General features: G+C 42.0%; 1 protein-coding gene across 2 annotated transcripts; it reads right to left on the bottom strand.

Annotated features, from left to right (window-relative positions):
- Nucleotides 1-270: 270 nt before the first annotated feature.
- oplah (5-oxoprolinase, ATP-hydrolysing) lies at nucleotides 271-14,695 on the bottom strand. 2 transcript variants are annotated; one of them, XM_071485361.1, is made up of 28 exons: nucleotides 14,555-14,695; nucleotides 13,213-13,432; nucleotides 12,144-12,335; nucleotides 11,400-11,514; nucleotides 10,694-10,817; nucleotides 9,811-10,006; nucleotides 9,456-9,621; nucleotides 8,978-9,116; nucleotides 8,424-8,491; nucleotides 7,715-7,890; nucleotides 7,453-7,593; nucleotides 7,216-7,328; nucleotides 6,865-7,035; nucleotides 6,440-6,577; nucleotides 6,030-6,168; nucleotides 5,758-5,870; nucleotides 5,250-5,401; nucleotides 4,956-5,116; nucleotides 4,751-4,852; nucleotides 4,457-4,631; nucleotides 3,924-4,108; nucleotides 3,663-3,809; nucleotides 3,390-3,524; nucleotides 2,827-2,976; nucleotides 2,550-2,707; nucleotides 2,272-2,432; nucleotides 2,081-2,178; nucleotides 271-1,571 (listed from the first exon to the last, which is right to left on the bottom strand). In XM_071485361.1, the coding sequence occupies exons 2-28, from the start codon at nucleotides 13,381-13,383 to the stop codon at nucleotides 1,419-1,421; spliced, it is 3,939 nt and encodes a 1,312-aa protein (XP_071341462.1). In that variant the 5' UTR covers nucleotides 13,384-13,432; nucleotides 14,555-14,695; the 3' UTR covers nucleotides 271-1,418. The 2 variants fall into 2 exon arrangements, with proteins under 2 accessions (XP_071341462.1, XP_071341463.1); XM_071485362.1 differs by having other exon boundaries at nucleotides 1,349-1,571; nucleotides 6,440-6,574.
- Between the last annotated feature and the right edge of the window lie 505 nt (nucleotides 14,696-15,200).

Genomic DNA, 15,200 nt, shown 5'->3' on the forward strand with positions numbered 1-15,200 from the left:
AGAAAAATCTGGTAACACAACTTTAACTGTCACTGTGTAAAAACCGTGTATGGGATTTCAAAGGTGAATACAACCAAAAATATAGACAGGTTTCTGAGCATTTTGAGTTTTGGATGTAGTTTCTAGCTGAAAGTATGAATGAGAAGAAGAGGTTGAAAAATGCATGAAAAGTTGTGGAAAACTGGAGATTTAAAAAGACTTTCCCTGTCCTACACAATAAATGTGAAACTCCTGTTTTCATTGAAAGAAAGGATTTAGAAAACAGGGCAATCTCATTCGTAGAAATGGGGTTTATTTATCTGTCCTGATGTAATAACAGAAGAGCAGTAACCACATCAAGTTGTTTTGTTACACAAGTGGTTGTTCCAGTTAAAACAGATTGGCTTTATCTTTCTACAGTTAAGCTGGAATCAATGTAAAAACTGGAAAACACTTCAGTTGGCAAAAATACAATGGCAATTTTGGAGTCTCCATAAAATGTGATATGTATTATCAAAAAAGGGCAACTAAACATACTGAGTTACTATAAAAAAAAAAACATTCCAATGAACAAGTGGAACGTTTTAACTGAGAAACTTATTCTATGCATCAATCACAGAAAATGTTTTTGATGTCATGTATAGTTGGTTGTGGACAGCTTGTTATTGCTACATAGCCAGCGTTAACATTAACAGCTGTTTTATTTGCCAGTCTTAGCAAGAGCTTCAGCCTTCGTTGAGTTGAAGTTATGATACGTCCTGATTATGATTCAGGGCAGGCTGATTGCAACAGTGACTCAGTATCATAAAGTGACAAGACAGTCCAACTGGGCTGGGGCAAGCTTGTTAGCGATACTTTCCATCGATGGGCACAGCTCTTGGCATTAAAGGACTGAAGTTTGATGCTGAACATTTCTCCTTGACTGGTAAGCAAACAGTTAATGCTTACATTGGCTATGTAGCAACAGCAAAACTTACAAATGACTCTTTTCACCTTTGTTGTTGACATTTAGCCTGCTAATGTAAGTACGTCTGTAGTGTCTTAGTGTATTAGACTGTAGTGTTATTTTTCATAAATCCTGAAAATATATGACATTTCTGTATGTTAAAGTTTATGAAACTAGCTGTTAGCACACAGATAACTGCAAAACAGTGTTACTGGAAAACATTTTTGTCCTAGCTGATGGCAGCTGTTAGTACAAGTAGAAACTGATAAAATGTTACTAGTCTGCATCTAGGTCTTTCTTTCTCACAGTAGGATGATGAGTGTTGTTACCACTGTTTTCCTTGCTCATTTAAAAAAATCCTTCCATCTTTATCAAGGTGTCTCACTCTGTCTTCTCCATCTTTCATTGTGCTTGTGTTTCTGCAATTTTCTCATCTCTTTCCCTCCTCTCCTCTGGCTTGTCTGTTAACTCTCTCTTGCTTTCTTATTTCTTCTCACACACCCTCTTGTGCCATTCGGTATTCAAATACACTGCCCCTCTCAAGGAAAGTCTCATTCAAGCGCCTGCGCTTGGCCTGAGGTTTACTGTTGGTTTCCTCTTTTCCTCCAAATCCTCCTCCTCCAGGGGTGTAGAGGCAGAACATGTCCTGTAGGGGGAGACACACAGACAAACAGAGGATATATATGACATATATAGGACTTTTCAGTTTATACCAACTGAAAAGCTCATTTAAGTTTCTTTGATTGTACTTAATAGGTGCCTACCACTTCCTAACAGTCTTAATTAACAATAATTGGAGCAGTAGCAGTAGTAGTAGCTGTACACAGCTATTGGAATAAATGACAATCAATACAACAACCAGTCAGGACCATAGACCATAAACAGTCTTTCCTTCTCATTCAGCGGTCTTACACTAACAGTTACCTCATGGTTTGACCATGTTTGAAATATAAAGCTACAGATCAGAAAAATCTGTTTGTGTGCCTTATTTAATAAAGACATGGGACACCACTTATTATATTTGTACTCCTACAGATTATAGATTAACATTTTCATGTAGTATAACAAAATTCGATAAGGTTATCTTGTATTTGGAATATCTTCTGCTGTTATTCTGATAATGATTGTTTTCACATCCACATTGTGCAGTGTTACCCCGGGCTGAAGGCTGACACTGGTTTTGGCTCCCAGGTTGAGGACTCTGCCATCTGCCCTGTTGAGCAGGTTTAGCCCAGCTGCACCATCCTCACCCCCTGACAAGGAGATAAAGGGATTAAGTTTACATAGTAAAATGAAAGACTAGCTACGAGGTAAAATGAAAGCAAGTTCAAAGGCTGAGAGTTTACCCCCGAGGCCGTAGGGGCAAGTGGATCGTCTCTCTGTCAGTACGGACAGAACCACCTTGTTCCTGAACAAAAGTTTCCGGATCACGCCATCTCCACCGCAGTATTTCCCCTCACCTCCTGAGCTGGGCCGCAGAGAGAACTGCTCTAAAATCACTGGATACCTGAACACGACACAGACAGGAGCCAATGTACAAAGCAATAATATCAACAGAACATTATTGGACACAACAAATTCACACTTTAAATTTCTTCAACTAAAACTTGAACTCAAGTCCCACCTTTTCTCGAGAATCTCAGGGTCAGTGATGCGAGTGTTGGTCATGTGACTGTGAACCCCACTCCTCCCATTCCAGCCCGGCCCGGCCCCTGCTCCCCCAGCAACAGTCTCATAGTAACCGATTCTCTCACTGCCAAATGAAATGTTGTTCATGCAGCCCTGAAGGGAAGAAAGATGACAACATAAAGAGATTTAAGCTAGATAATAAGAATATCTCCCCCAAGATAACTACCTTTAAAGTGCAAACATTTTTTTCATGGTCAAATCCAGCCTCTTACCTGTGATGCCGCACACACTTCAAACGCCCTGAAGATGACATCAACCACTCTCTGGGAAGTAAGAACATTTCCTCCAACCACAGCTGCATTCTGGGAAGGCTGGAGGATCGAGCCAGGGGGGATGATGACTTTGATTGGTGCAAGACAACCCTGAATATGAAAAAGAAACAGATAAACAATAAAAAAGATGGAACTAAATATTACTTTTTCAAGTATTTGAATTTATTTCTAAATGAGTGATGAATTGTTACACAGACAGCCAAAAGCCAAATCCTCATGTAGAAAATGTTAAGAGACATAGATTATTAGACTGATGAGTTATAAACTTGTGTTTCATTACAGCTGAGAAAAAAAATCACATCTTTTTCTGTGCAGATATAAAAAGTATCTGGTTCTGACTTTGACCATGAATGCTTTAAAGAAGCCTGCCTGAGTGCTGTTGCTGTTTGCTCTACCAACTTGGTACTGGATGGAACCTGCTATCTGAACCTGTTTATACAGACAACCACACCTTTACAGTTCCTGAGACCCACACAATGGTTCCTAGAATAAAACCTCTTTACCTGGTTGAGGGGGATGTCCTGTCCGACCATGCAGCGCAGGCAGTAGATGAGGGCAGAGAGAGTGATGGCCCGTGGAGCATTGCAGTTCCCCCACACTTCTGTGCCAGTCCCTGTGAAGTCAAACACTGCACTGCCCTGTAATGATGGAGTTTTTTTTTATTTAATTACATATTCACACTAAGAAATTATTTAACTTCTTCCTAATGCAAGTTTGTAATGTCTTTCAAGTTGATCAATACACTTATGAAATCTGAGGGGATTCCTTCTGCTAACCTGTTCTTCATTAATCTGGACCCGCAGTCTGATTGGTGTCCCATCATCCATGAAATCCTCTGACTCCACCTCCAAGGAGCCAGTCTGTTGCCGTCGGCGACGTGCAAAGTCTCTCAGCATGTCCCTCACTGCCAGCTCTGCATTACTCTGAAACATTTACACACAAAGGCTGTAGCAGTGCAACACAAGCAGTACTTAATACTTTCTAGAATAACAATATATTTTTTTTCTTTACACTGTTTCACATGGAGCCACACTTACCTGAATGTACCCCATGTAGGCCTGGACCACAGCCAGCCCATAGCCGTCAATCAACTCCCCCACCAACTGGCTGCCTCTCTGATTGGCTGCCACTTGAGCCCGCAGGTCTGACAGGTTGTCATGGAGATTACGAGTCCCAGAGCAGTCTGGGTACTGGGCTGGAGCCATGAGAGCTTCAGTTACAGCTGATATGGAGAAGGAAGGAAAAGCCCAGGGAGGAATGCAATGGGGGAAACAAGGGACAAGGAGAAAAGCATGATGGGAACAGAGAGTGAAGAAAGTGTTGTAAATGTCACATAAGATGACAGGAAACATTCAGACCCATTATTTTTGTTAAATTACTAACATGCAAAGTCACTGGTTTAGTATGGTCTCTGTGAAATCACTGTATATTTGCAAACAAGTGATTTGAACAGGAAGTAATGATTCTTTATTTATTATTATTCTTTATTCTTTATTGTTGGTAAGATACAGCTCTGCTTCCTTTCATCAGTCTCTTACAATCATTCTCAGTTCAGCTCCTAATCTCTCACCCTCTTCCTGGAAGACCCCACCAGTGACAAGTTTGAAGGAAATGAAGACAGCACCCTCCTGCTGAAGGGAGGTGGAATGGGGGGGCATGGAGCCTGGAGTGATACCTCCAATGTCGGCATGGTGCCCCCTGCTGGCTACAAAGAACACTGGACCGCTCACCCCTTTTCTGAACACCTGGAGTGAAAAGAGTGAGAAAGAAGGCAGTGAGAGAGAGATAGGAGAGGTATGTTAGAAAAGGGAAAAAGTGGCACTGAAGAGAGCAAGGATGCAGAAAGAAAACTAGACGGACTGACTGGTGTGATGACTGTGAGATCTGGCAGGTGGCTGCCTCCAGCACACGGGTGGTTACTCAGAATCACGTCCCCTTCTTTCAGCTTGTTGCCCAGTGATCTGATCTGCATAGAGAAGAAGCACAAAAAAAGAACTTCACTGTATGTCACTCTGCCTAAATGTGTTTCTGACTGCACTCAGAAACACACATGGCTAACCATCCCTTACCTGGTACTGGACAGTCTCTTGCATGGCACCCAGGTGGACAGGGATGTGAGGTGCATTGGACACCAGACCCCCGTCTGGTCCGAACACAGCGCAGGAGAAGTCGAGACGTTCCTTGATGTTGGTGGAGATGGAGGTTCTTTGGAGAACTCGGCCCATCTGCTCTGTTGAGGAAGATAAGTGGAACAAACTTGAACAAGTAAATAGGAAATTGACACAGAAAACGACTCAGTCTTCATAGATCCCTATGTAACTTCCTCATTCTCTCCTCTCCACCTCTCTTCTCTGTTGGTATACCTGCTATGCTCATGAAGCGGTGGGAGAAGATGGAAAGCTGCACGGTGTTCAGCTCAGTGCCAAGTGCACAGTGAGGGTCAGAGCCTACAGTCATGCAAACATCGCCCCCCTCTGTCAGACGAGCCTCACAGCATGGCTCCACCAGGATGGTGCTGATGGGGGAAAGAAAGAAAGAAAAAAACATTTTCCTTTATGCAAGCACATATGTTCAGGGTAAACACAGACATTATTGCCACTGAAGCTCTTTAAAGATCCAAATTAAGACCAAGGTCACATCAAACTCAACCCAGAAAAGTTGTATTTTGGAAGTATTTGAGTAAGTATTACACATCTATAGTAGTGAGCAAACAATTAAATGTAAGACTTCTGAAACTGTTAATTCAAAGGCATCATTTCATCATATTTAACCCATTGCAATGTTCTGAATTCAGCGAAACAAATATAAAACATTAAAATCGAAAATAGCAGATGCTATAATGAAAAAAAGACATAAGTGGAAAATGCTTGCCTGTTCTTGTCAATGATGATGGCTGGTCCCTGGATGCTGTGACCACATGGCAGCTCCTCCCATAGATACACACTGGTGTCCAGGTAACCATCCTCAAAGTAACACTTGGTCATCTACAGAGAAGAAGAGGGATAAATAACCATACATAAAAGTTTCCAGCCCAGAGAGATGTGTTTACTTTAAGTATTTCATTACACTTTAAATGTATTCACTGGTGTCTATCAAAGCATAATGTATATATTAATGAAAGTGTGTGAAGTGACTCCATATACCGTGACAGGTTTGGCCTGCCCAGATTCCATCTTAGTTTTATGCACCGATTTGATACCAGATTTTCCACAACCCCTCACTCTGATGTCATCGACCACGATGGGTCTGTCTGGGATGGTGAATCCAAATTCCTTCAAATAGCTAGAAAGAAAGAAGGTATGTGACATAAGAAAAGGGGGAAGAAAAAGGTTAGAGGGAACATAGGAAAGCATGAATAGTGTATATAAACAGCTCCATAGTTTACTAAGCTTACTGGATTTCCTATGGAAAGATGACACATTAACCAATTGGTGTGTTTGCTTACACATTGTAAACCTTAAAAGGAGCCAAAGTGTACAAGGCAGTGATTCATCCACTGAGTGAGTACAGGACTTGTGACATAAGTGAACAAATGTGTAAACATGGAGCTAACCGTTTGGTGAAGGCACTGTGGAAGTCTCCAGCTCGACAGGACTGGGCGTTGCTGGGGTAACCAGCAGCAGTAACCATGAGCGCACAGTCTGTGCCCTCATAACGCAGGTGGAGGAAAACCTCAGTGGTTATCTGACTGCTGAAGAAGACAAGAACCACAAGGCTGCTTTAATCTGGTGTTAGATAGATAGATAGATAGATAGATAGATAGATAGATAGATAGATAGATAGATAGATAGATAGATAGATAGAAAAATAAAGTATTAAAGTAAATAAAATAAATAATGGATCATTATTTGTTAAAAATGCATATATTTAGTGAGTGTCAGTGGTTTTTTTTGTAACAGTGAAAAGGTGGGGTAGATTAATGGGGCTGGGGAAACAGTTGGTTGACTGCAGAGCATGTAGTGTTTTGTGGGGCCTGACCTTGTGAAGCCACGTGTGCAGAGTGTATCATGGCAGCGTTTTGATAGCTGCTCCACCCTCCGGTCGAGCTCGCTGAAACAGTGCTGTTCATACTGCAGTGAGCATGGCTCCTGCACCTCCTCCACCACGTCAGCTAGAGCTAACCCGTAGGCAGACAGCACGCCACTATACCTGCAAAACAACAATCAATTTTTCTTGTGTTCGACCTTTTCTTTCTGGTCTCACCTACAGACTCCCCGACACACACACACGCACGCACGCACGCACGCACGCACGCACGCACGCACGCACGCACGCACGCACGCACGCACGCACGCACAACAACACTGAAACACAGTCTGTCAACCTTACTTATGTATAAAGACAGTCTTCATCCCCAGGGCTCGGGCAATAGCACAAGCATGTTGGCCACCTGCACCCCCGAAACATGCTAACACATGTTGAGATGTATCATGGCCCTTGGCCTAGGGGGTTTAAGATGTAGGGAGGGGGAGGAGAGAATGAAAGACATGGGAGAGATAAAAATGTAGTCAAATATAGCATCGCCATTTCATCAAGCTGGAGCAATAACTTTAATACCCAAATTACCTGTGTCAGAGCTCTAATTGGCCGGCACATGGCTTCATTAGCGACACGAATGAATCCCATGGCAACCTCCTCCACACTCATCTCAGACTGGCTGTTTGGCAACATGCTATTGTGTGGGTGGTTGGCCCCATTTGCGCTAACCTTCAAATGAAAATATAAATAAATAAAAAACATTACCCTCATCATTATCCCCCCTTACTCCTTACAAAAGAAAATTAGAGGTCTATTCAATAATGATAATTCAATAAGTAAACATTAGTGCCTGTGACTGGCTAGAAGACAAGAAGAGGTTGATCTCTTGGGTGAGATGATGGAAATGCTTCATGGTCTCCTCCAAGGACAGTGGTTCATTCTCCCCAGGCCCAAAGATTTTTGGGAAGAAAGAAGGAAGGAGTCGTCCCAGGGCTAAGTTAGCATCGGTCACAGTCAAAGGGCCACCTACAGTAGAAAAATTCCACAGTGAATCAATTGTAATTCAGTTTCACCACAACTAGGTTTTTTCTTTAGGACATTCTGTGAGAAAATGTTGAAGTAAAACTGTGAAAGGCACTGGAGATCATGTTATATGAAAAAGAGCTAACCACTCCTCAACCGTCCAACAGGGTACATCCACAATAAAGTCAGAGTCAAGTTTCTTTATGTTACCACACATTGCTGCTCCGACTGAGAACTGAGAGGCAGGCTTCAGTTATATCATCTGAACATTGGATTTGTGCCAATTTCTGCTGTCATGGAGCTATATGACAGTAATAATCCAGTCCCACCCTACATGCCTGGATTTGTGCTTTGATGAATGACGGCTGAGACAGCTGGATGCATGATAATGATTGAAAGAGTGGACAAAACCACTGAGGGTGGTTAAAGTGAGCTGCGAACGTATAGTTAACCATCTACCAGGTTGTGGACTCAATAAAGAAGAGACAGAAATTGGAGAGTTGAAGAATGGTGGGGGAAATCGAGCTTTCTGTTACCTTTTCTGTAGCATGCTGGTCCTGGATGTGCACCTGCAGACTCTGGTCCAACCACAAACATCCCTGACCTGAGAGGAAAGGAGAGAGGTCACAGAACAGGAAGAAAGAAGCAAAGGAAAATTAAAGGAATTCTTTTAAAGTGGATAATCCAATGCATCAATTCATAATGTTAAACTGAAACAGATTAAGAGAAATGGAAAGTGCATGTCAGAGTGCATGACTTGCTCACTGTCTCTTATTAAAGACTTGTGTCAGAGACTTAGCAAGGTTACAGTTCTCACTTCAAAGCATTCAATGCTTCACTAACGCTGACCAGACTCACATCGTATTTCAAATGAATCTGTTACAGATGTGCCAGGCGCTTTAATACTTTTTTATTCTTTTACAGTTCAAATATCACAAAGTTAAAAATCCACTGGAAATATTAAGTACTAATTGTTCAAAACTTCCATTGAAGATATTTACCTTTCTTAACAACAGCTTAACAACAAATTGAACTGAATCTATAGAAGAGTGTGTATATACAGGATACACACTTATGCACTGCAACTGACCTGAAGAAGAGTCGTGACCCTCCTCCTGCCGCCACAGTGTTAATGTCCAGCTGAGGTGCTTGCAGGGTGACTCCAGCTGTGGTAGCCTCAAACACATGTTCATACTGGCCAGCATATCGACTCACATCTGTAGAGGTTCCTGAGGGAACAAAGAAGAAAGAGCTAGTCAGGAAGATGAAAAGAATAGAAAAAAGTGAAGTCTGTAAAAGGGCAAATCCAAACAACAAGAACCTTACTAACTCTATTTTTGCTTTTTGTTTAAGCTGTAATAAAAATACTGAATGCAAGGATCAGCACTCAAACAACAAACTCCAGTAAAAAAAGTTGGACATATACAAACTATCAAGTGTAATAATCAACATTTGAGACAATTTAGATGCACAGTAAATCTCACAACAAAGAACTACAAAACAATAACAGGAAGTCCCTCAAATAGTCTGTGCACTCAGGGTTTGCTCAAGGTATTCCCCCTGCTCACCGCCCATGTCAAAGCCAATCACAGGTTTCTTCTCCAGCTGGCTGTAAGAGGTGATGGCGTATCCCACCACACCCCCCGCTGGGCCAGACAGAATGGCCCGTGAACCACAGAACTGTTCCATGGGAGTCAGGCCTCCATCTGACTGCATGAACAACACATCCACATCCTGAGGTCGGAGGGGAACAAGAGATACAAGAGATCACTACAGTGTTCAGATGAAACAGCATCTGAAACTGACACCCAGCCCGATTTTTGCCTCCATGCTTGACTCGGCACTCAATTTAAGAAGTTGTGGTATCTTGGATCGACACAAACACTATACACATAATTGATGTGAGAAACACATTGAACACACCTTCAGGCCACCCTTGAAGCCAGAGGTGAAGCCTTTTAAATACTGACGAATTTTGGGTGTGAGGTAGGCGTCAGCACAGACGGTGTAGCCCCGAGGCACCGCCCGCACCATGGGCATGACCTCACTGGACAGAGACACCTGGGTGAAGCCCAGACTACGTGCCAGGGCCCCCACTGCTTTCTCATGATCAGACCATCTGACAGGGAGAGAAAGAGAGAGGGACAGGGTGGAGACTGGGGCTGACATACAAGTCAATCATAAAACTCTTATGTAATTTTACCACTCCTTTATTCTACAGTATGTTTGTCTTATCACTTAAAAGCCTCCAAATCACATTTTTCCTAATGGAGAGAAAAGCATACATGTGCTTTGTCTGTGACATGTGACAGGAAGCAAAAAAATGTTAAATAGTGAAAGTTTTTTAACTGAGCTGAAGTCAACCTCTTTCATTGAGGTAAGACATCTGCAGACTGTTTCTACAAATGTGAATGGGTTTCAAGGAACAAATGGGAGAAGACTTGAAGTAAAGGGAAGAACCGTAGGTAGAAAAACAAGAACTTCCACCTAGTAAACCACGTGGGTTACATATGCAATAGAAACAGGCTATTAGACACCAATCACCATTAACATGCTCTGTGTACATAACGCCACTCCCACAGTGTCAAGGAGAGACTGAGGAAGTGAACTGTATAACTGTGCAAATGCTGACATTAAAAAAAACAAAAAAAAAACAAGTGTATAAGTGAGCTTTAACTTTAAAATTTGTTCTAGGCATGGAGAGATTGCATGTGACTGGAAGAAAGATAAGTAAGTAAAGAGTAAATATAGCTTGAATAAATATGCCTCCATGCCTGAAAGGACAGAAAGGAGCTGAACTACTGACGTGTATGAGTGCAGCAGAAGGACAGCCAGACTGGTGATACCACGAGACAGAACTCCTCTCAGGTCTTTTTCTACACGCTCAAGATCCAGCTCCCTCCACACCTCCAGAGAGTCCCCAGTACTGCCTGAGAAACACCAGTGCACACACACACACACACACACAGTATTTCAAATTATTCATACATATCATACACAGCAGCTTACCATGTGTGTGCTACTCGACTGAACTTAAAGTCCTATATTATTAACCAAAAAAATACAGTTTGCTGATGAATTATGTGAAAACATTAAGAACATAAAGAGAAAGAAACTTAAAGAGGGAGGAAGACTGAACAGATGGGTTTTTACTGCACAGAAGAAACACATTTTTTTTTGACTTGATTAAAAAATGTACATGCATGTGCCTTGTTGACAATGACAAAGCTAACATGCTGGGGTTTAGGAGGTGTAATGTTTCGCATCACCATCTTAGTTTAGCGTGTTAGCATACAAACATTAGCTAATTAGCCCTCCACACAAAGTAAAACTGACACAGACGGAAATGTGATTAGCTTAGCAAGTATTATGTCCGCAAAGTGATGGACCTCGGCTAATGTGGCTAAACAATTTAGCGGCAAAATAAACTCAAAGTCAACAAGTTTATGTTTTGACAAAATATTGAGGCACCGCTACACCCATAAAAGAGAACGCATAGTTGTGTTTCACACCTGTGACAATACGTTTGGTATCTTTCCTGGGCAGCTGGCAGCCATCTTGCCTGAGGACGACTCGCTCATCCGCCTCTATTACCTCCTCATACAGCACCTCAGGCACTGCAACCTCCTGTTAATATACACACAGGAGGTGTCATGTGAATTCAAAACAGGTGTGCCATTAGGAGAAACATCTGATATAATGGTACATCCCAGTGATATGAAGATAGGAATGGACACAACATATTGCAACATGCATGTAGGAGGCCGGGTCAGCATGAGTGTGATGAGCCAGTGATTAGGTAAATCTCCATGTGTTTGTCATATGCTCTGTTTGTGAATGCCTCTTAAAATGAGGAAAAATTACTTAAAATGTCTTTTTCTTTACCCTTCTGTAACAGAGCATCGGCTTCATAGATGTGTGACCACTGAAACTATTAATGGTACAACTGGTCTGGGGGCAAATTCCAGGACCTGCCCTCAGTCTCTGAAATACAAGATAATAACTAAACCTTATGTTGCAGGGACAATAGCCCTTTATCCAGGCTACCCGTGAACACCGCATACAGTACAGTTAAAAACACATTACGGTGCTGATCTGCTCGAATATCTTTGCACAGTCAGGTGGTTGGATAAACTCAAAATTCAGGGTCAAGTAGCTATTCAGTGGCTTACATAACCGTGTCTGTACTCACTTTACCTTTTAAATGTAAACATTTACGTACATATTCATGGGTTGAGAAAACTACGATTACAAACCAAATCAAACAGCTTTGGCCTGGCCTGTGTGCCAATATGCAGCAAGTCTTTAAAGCCCTTTGTGACCAGGAGCGCAGTCCTCTCTCCTTCCCTCTCCAGTAAAGCGTTGGTTGCCACCGTTGTGCCCATTCTGATCCAGCCAATCAGTGAGGTGTCTACAGGCTGGTCGCGAGGGAAGAGTCGCCCTGTTTCCTGTCAACAAATGCGTACAAATATGAGTTTATCATAACTGTCCCTCTTACAGTTACAGTAGTGATGTAGTGTAATATCATAAATGACATGACAAAACATGAAATTACATCCTATGATTACATACGCTGTATTTTTCTCCTTTGTGCATCGTTCGACTGCTGTCTGATCAAAGACATGTTTTGATCTGCTTTCGACAGTCTAATTTTAGTCAGCTCTTGTAATGCTCATGCTATGTGTTCAAAACCAGCCAGATTATCTCAAGATTCAGACTAACAATGCTGACAGTGTTTTATTCGCTGCTTCAACTTGTTTTTGTTTTACTACTGATTTAATGATACGCACGACTTCTCCATTTTCACTCTATTTAACTGCAAACAGCTACGTGGATCATTGCCATGTCCATTTATCAACCACTAAATAGCTTTACATACAGATAAGATCCCATTTCACCTTGTTTAATGTCAGCTGCAACGTGAAAGCGTAATTTAATGTTCAATCCTGTCGGTTACAAACACAGTCTCCTTCTCTGGCAAATGACCAGCTCCATTCACATAAACAGCAACAGCAAAAATGTGAATTTATTATGTTAAACTGTAAATAGAATTAAATTTACCTGAAGAGAACATAGTGACTTTAAGCTTTGGATTTGGGATTTCTAAGACAAGACAGCTTTCTAGAAAATCTCAAACTCAACTACACTTTTTACTACAGTTTTTCAATCAAAATCTGGCCCATGATTTGAACTACATGTGTAGCAACTTTTAAGACCTCAATCATCCCATCCCACAAAACTCTTTGTATAAAGGAAATATAACTATAAAGTGCTTTCTAGTATTTCAGAAAAGTATGTATTAATACATCCATCCAGTCAGGTTACCTCCTCCAGGACTCTGCGAATCCCCTCAGTAGGAGCGTCTTTGTAGTTCTGCGGGTCTCGCGAGAGCAGTTTCAGGACTCTCTCGCGGCCATCAGGCAGCCGGGCAAACACATCGGTGAAGGTGCCCCCCCGGTCGATGGCAAAGTCGAATTTCCCCTCAGTTTCAGCCATAGTGACAAGAGATGAAGAAGCTGGTCCTGAATCTGGGACTGAATGGAGTCTGAGAAGATAGAGTAAAACAGAGTTAGAGATTATCTGTATTCACACTGTAATCATTTACTGATAAGGGAACAGGTGAGATACCTGTTAGAAGGCGGGCGGGGGGGGGGGGGGGGGGCACATTTCATTCACAAATATCAACTACACAACTGCTTTGCACTGGAAAGCCTGTGACAACATTTCTAATCAACCACCAAGCTTATTGACTTTCTCTCTCTCCTTGGCTCCACATCTTCAGTTTGTCTTTTTGCAGCCCAGGACACATACACACACACACACACACACTTGTACTTCCATCTTTGTGAGGACACTCATTGACATAATGCATTCCCTAGCCCCTTACCCTAACCTTAACCTAAACCTAAATCTAACCATAACTCTAAAACCAAGTCTTAACCCTCAACATGTGATTTGAAGGTGTCTCAAAAAGTGAGGACCAGCCAAAATGTCCTCACTTTCCCAAAATGTCCTCACTCTGTTAGTAAAATACTTTTTTTGATCCTTACTATGTAGCAAGTACAAGTACACACACACACACACACTTGTCCATACATTTCCAACACTACTGAAGCATCTAAACACCACATCTGAGGCATATATTTCATACAAGTTAATTGTTACTTTAACTTGGTCTTATTGTCACATACTTTAAGCCTTTTTTTTTTTTTAACTTTTTACATGACTTTTCTGTACTATTTTTTCCAAAACAAGCCACAACTGGGAGATTAACATTTTATCTAAGTCTAAATATTGTATGTTTTTTACAAATGCTGCTGTGCCCGCTGCTGTGACGTTGAAACAAGGTGAAAGGGCAGTGCGGTTTTAAAGGAGCCCGGAACACACTAACCCCAGAGAAACCCTGCAGGAGTATCACTCACCAGACGCCACCATTAGGATAAAATACACATTCACCCCGCTGTGCATTGTTTGGGTTATTCCAGAGATGAATGAGAACCCACAATGCAATCGAAATTAATCTCCACACTGAATACCTCAAGGCTCACACACGGCTGAACCGCTGTGGGTGTGCAGCGGGTACAACCCCCTCACTGTCTGTGTGCAGGGGAGCATGCACATCCCCAACCCGAGGCAACGACGACCGACCGACCGACGCGTTACCCACCTGTCCGCCGGTGCTGCCCTGACAGGCTGATAATCTTTGATAATCCGGTGACTGTCAGGTCCACCTCCCCTCCAGCCTCTGCTCGGTCTCGCAACTCAAGCCTGTCTTTCTGCGTGCGGCTAGCTGGGGCTTAAACTCCGCCCCGCTGCAAGAAGCCGGGGGTCTGAAATTTGAGCAGCTCTGGATCAAACACGCATGGATGTCGCGGCGAGAGGTCACAGCTGATTCTCCGCCAACAACCTCTTCCTGTCTGCTTTTTTTTTTTTTTTTTTTTTTTTTCAAAATAAACAAATCTAAATAAACTTCCGCATAGCACTATGTGGAGAGCAGTGGAGAAATTAGCGACAACATATTGTACTTTTTTACACCACTGCCTTTATTGCTATAGGTTTCAGATGTAGATTCAACATGTAAATCAAATGATCAGTTTGTAGGTTTTTTTTGGTTTTTTTTTTTAAGAAAAAAACCTTTTCCAACACACAGCAAACTGTACTTGGCTGTAAAGCACCACACTCATATATATGAAAGTTTAATCTGTGTCGCCATGCATATGATTTGCATGTAAGGGAAAAAATATATTTGGTCATTCATAATTACGATATGGATCTTAGATATACTATTTATTTATTTATTTATTTAGTCTCAA

Source organism: Trachinotus anak, unplaced genomic scaffold (assembly GCF_046630095.1).
Source record: "Trachinotus anak isolate AG129_WGS33_773 ecotype Australia unplaced genomic scaffold, CSIRO_AGI_Tana_v1 ptg000009l, whole genome shotgun sequence".
Lineage (NCBI taxonomy): Eukaryota > Metazoa > Chordata > Actinopteri > Carangiformes > Carangidae > Trachinotus > Trachinotus anak.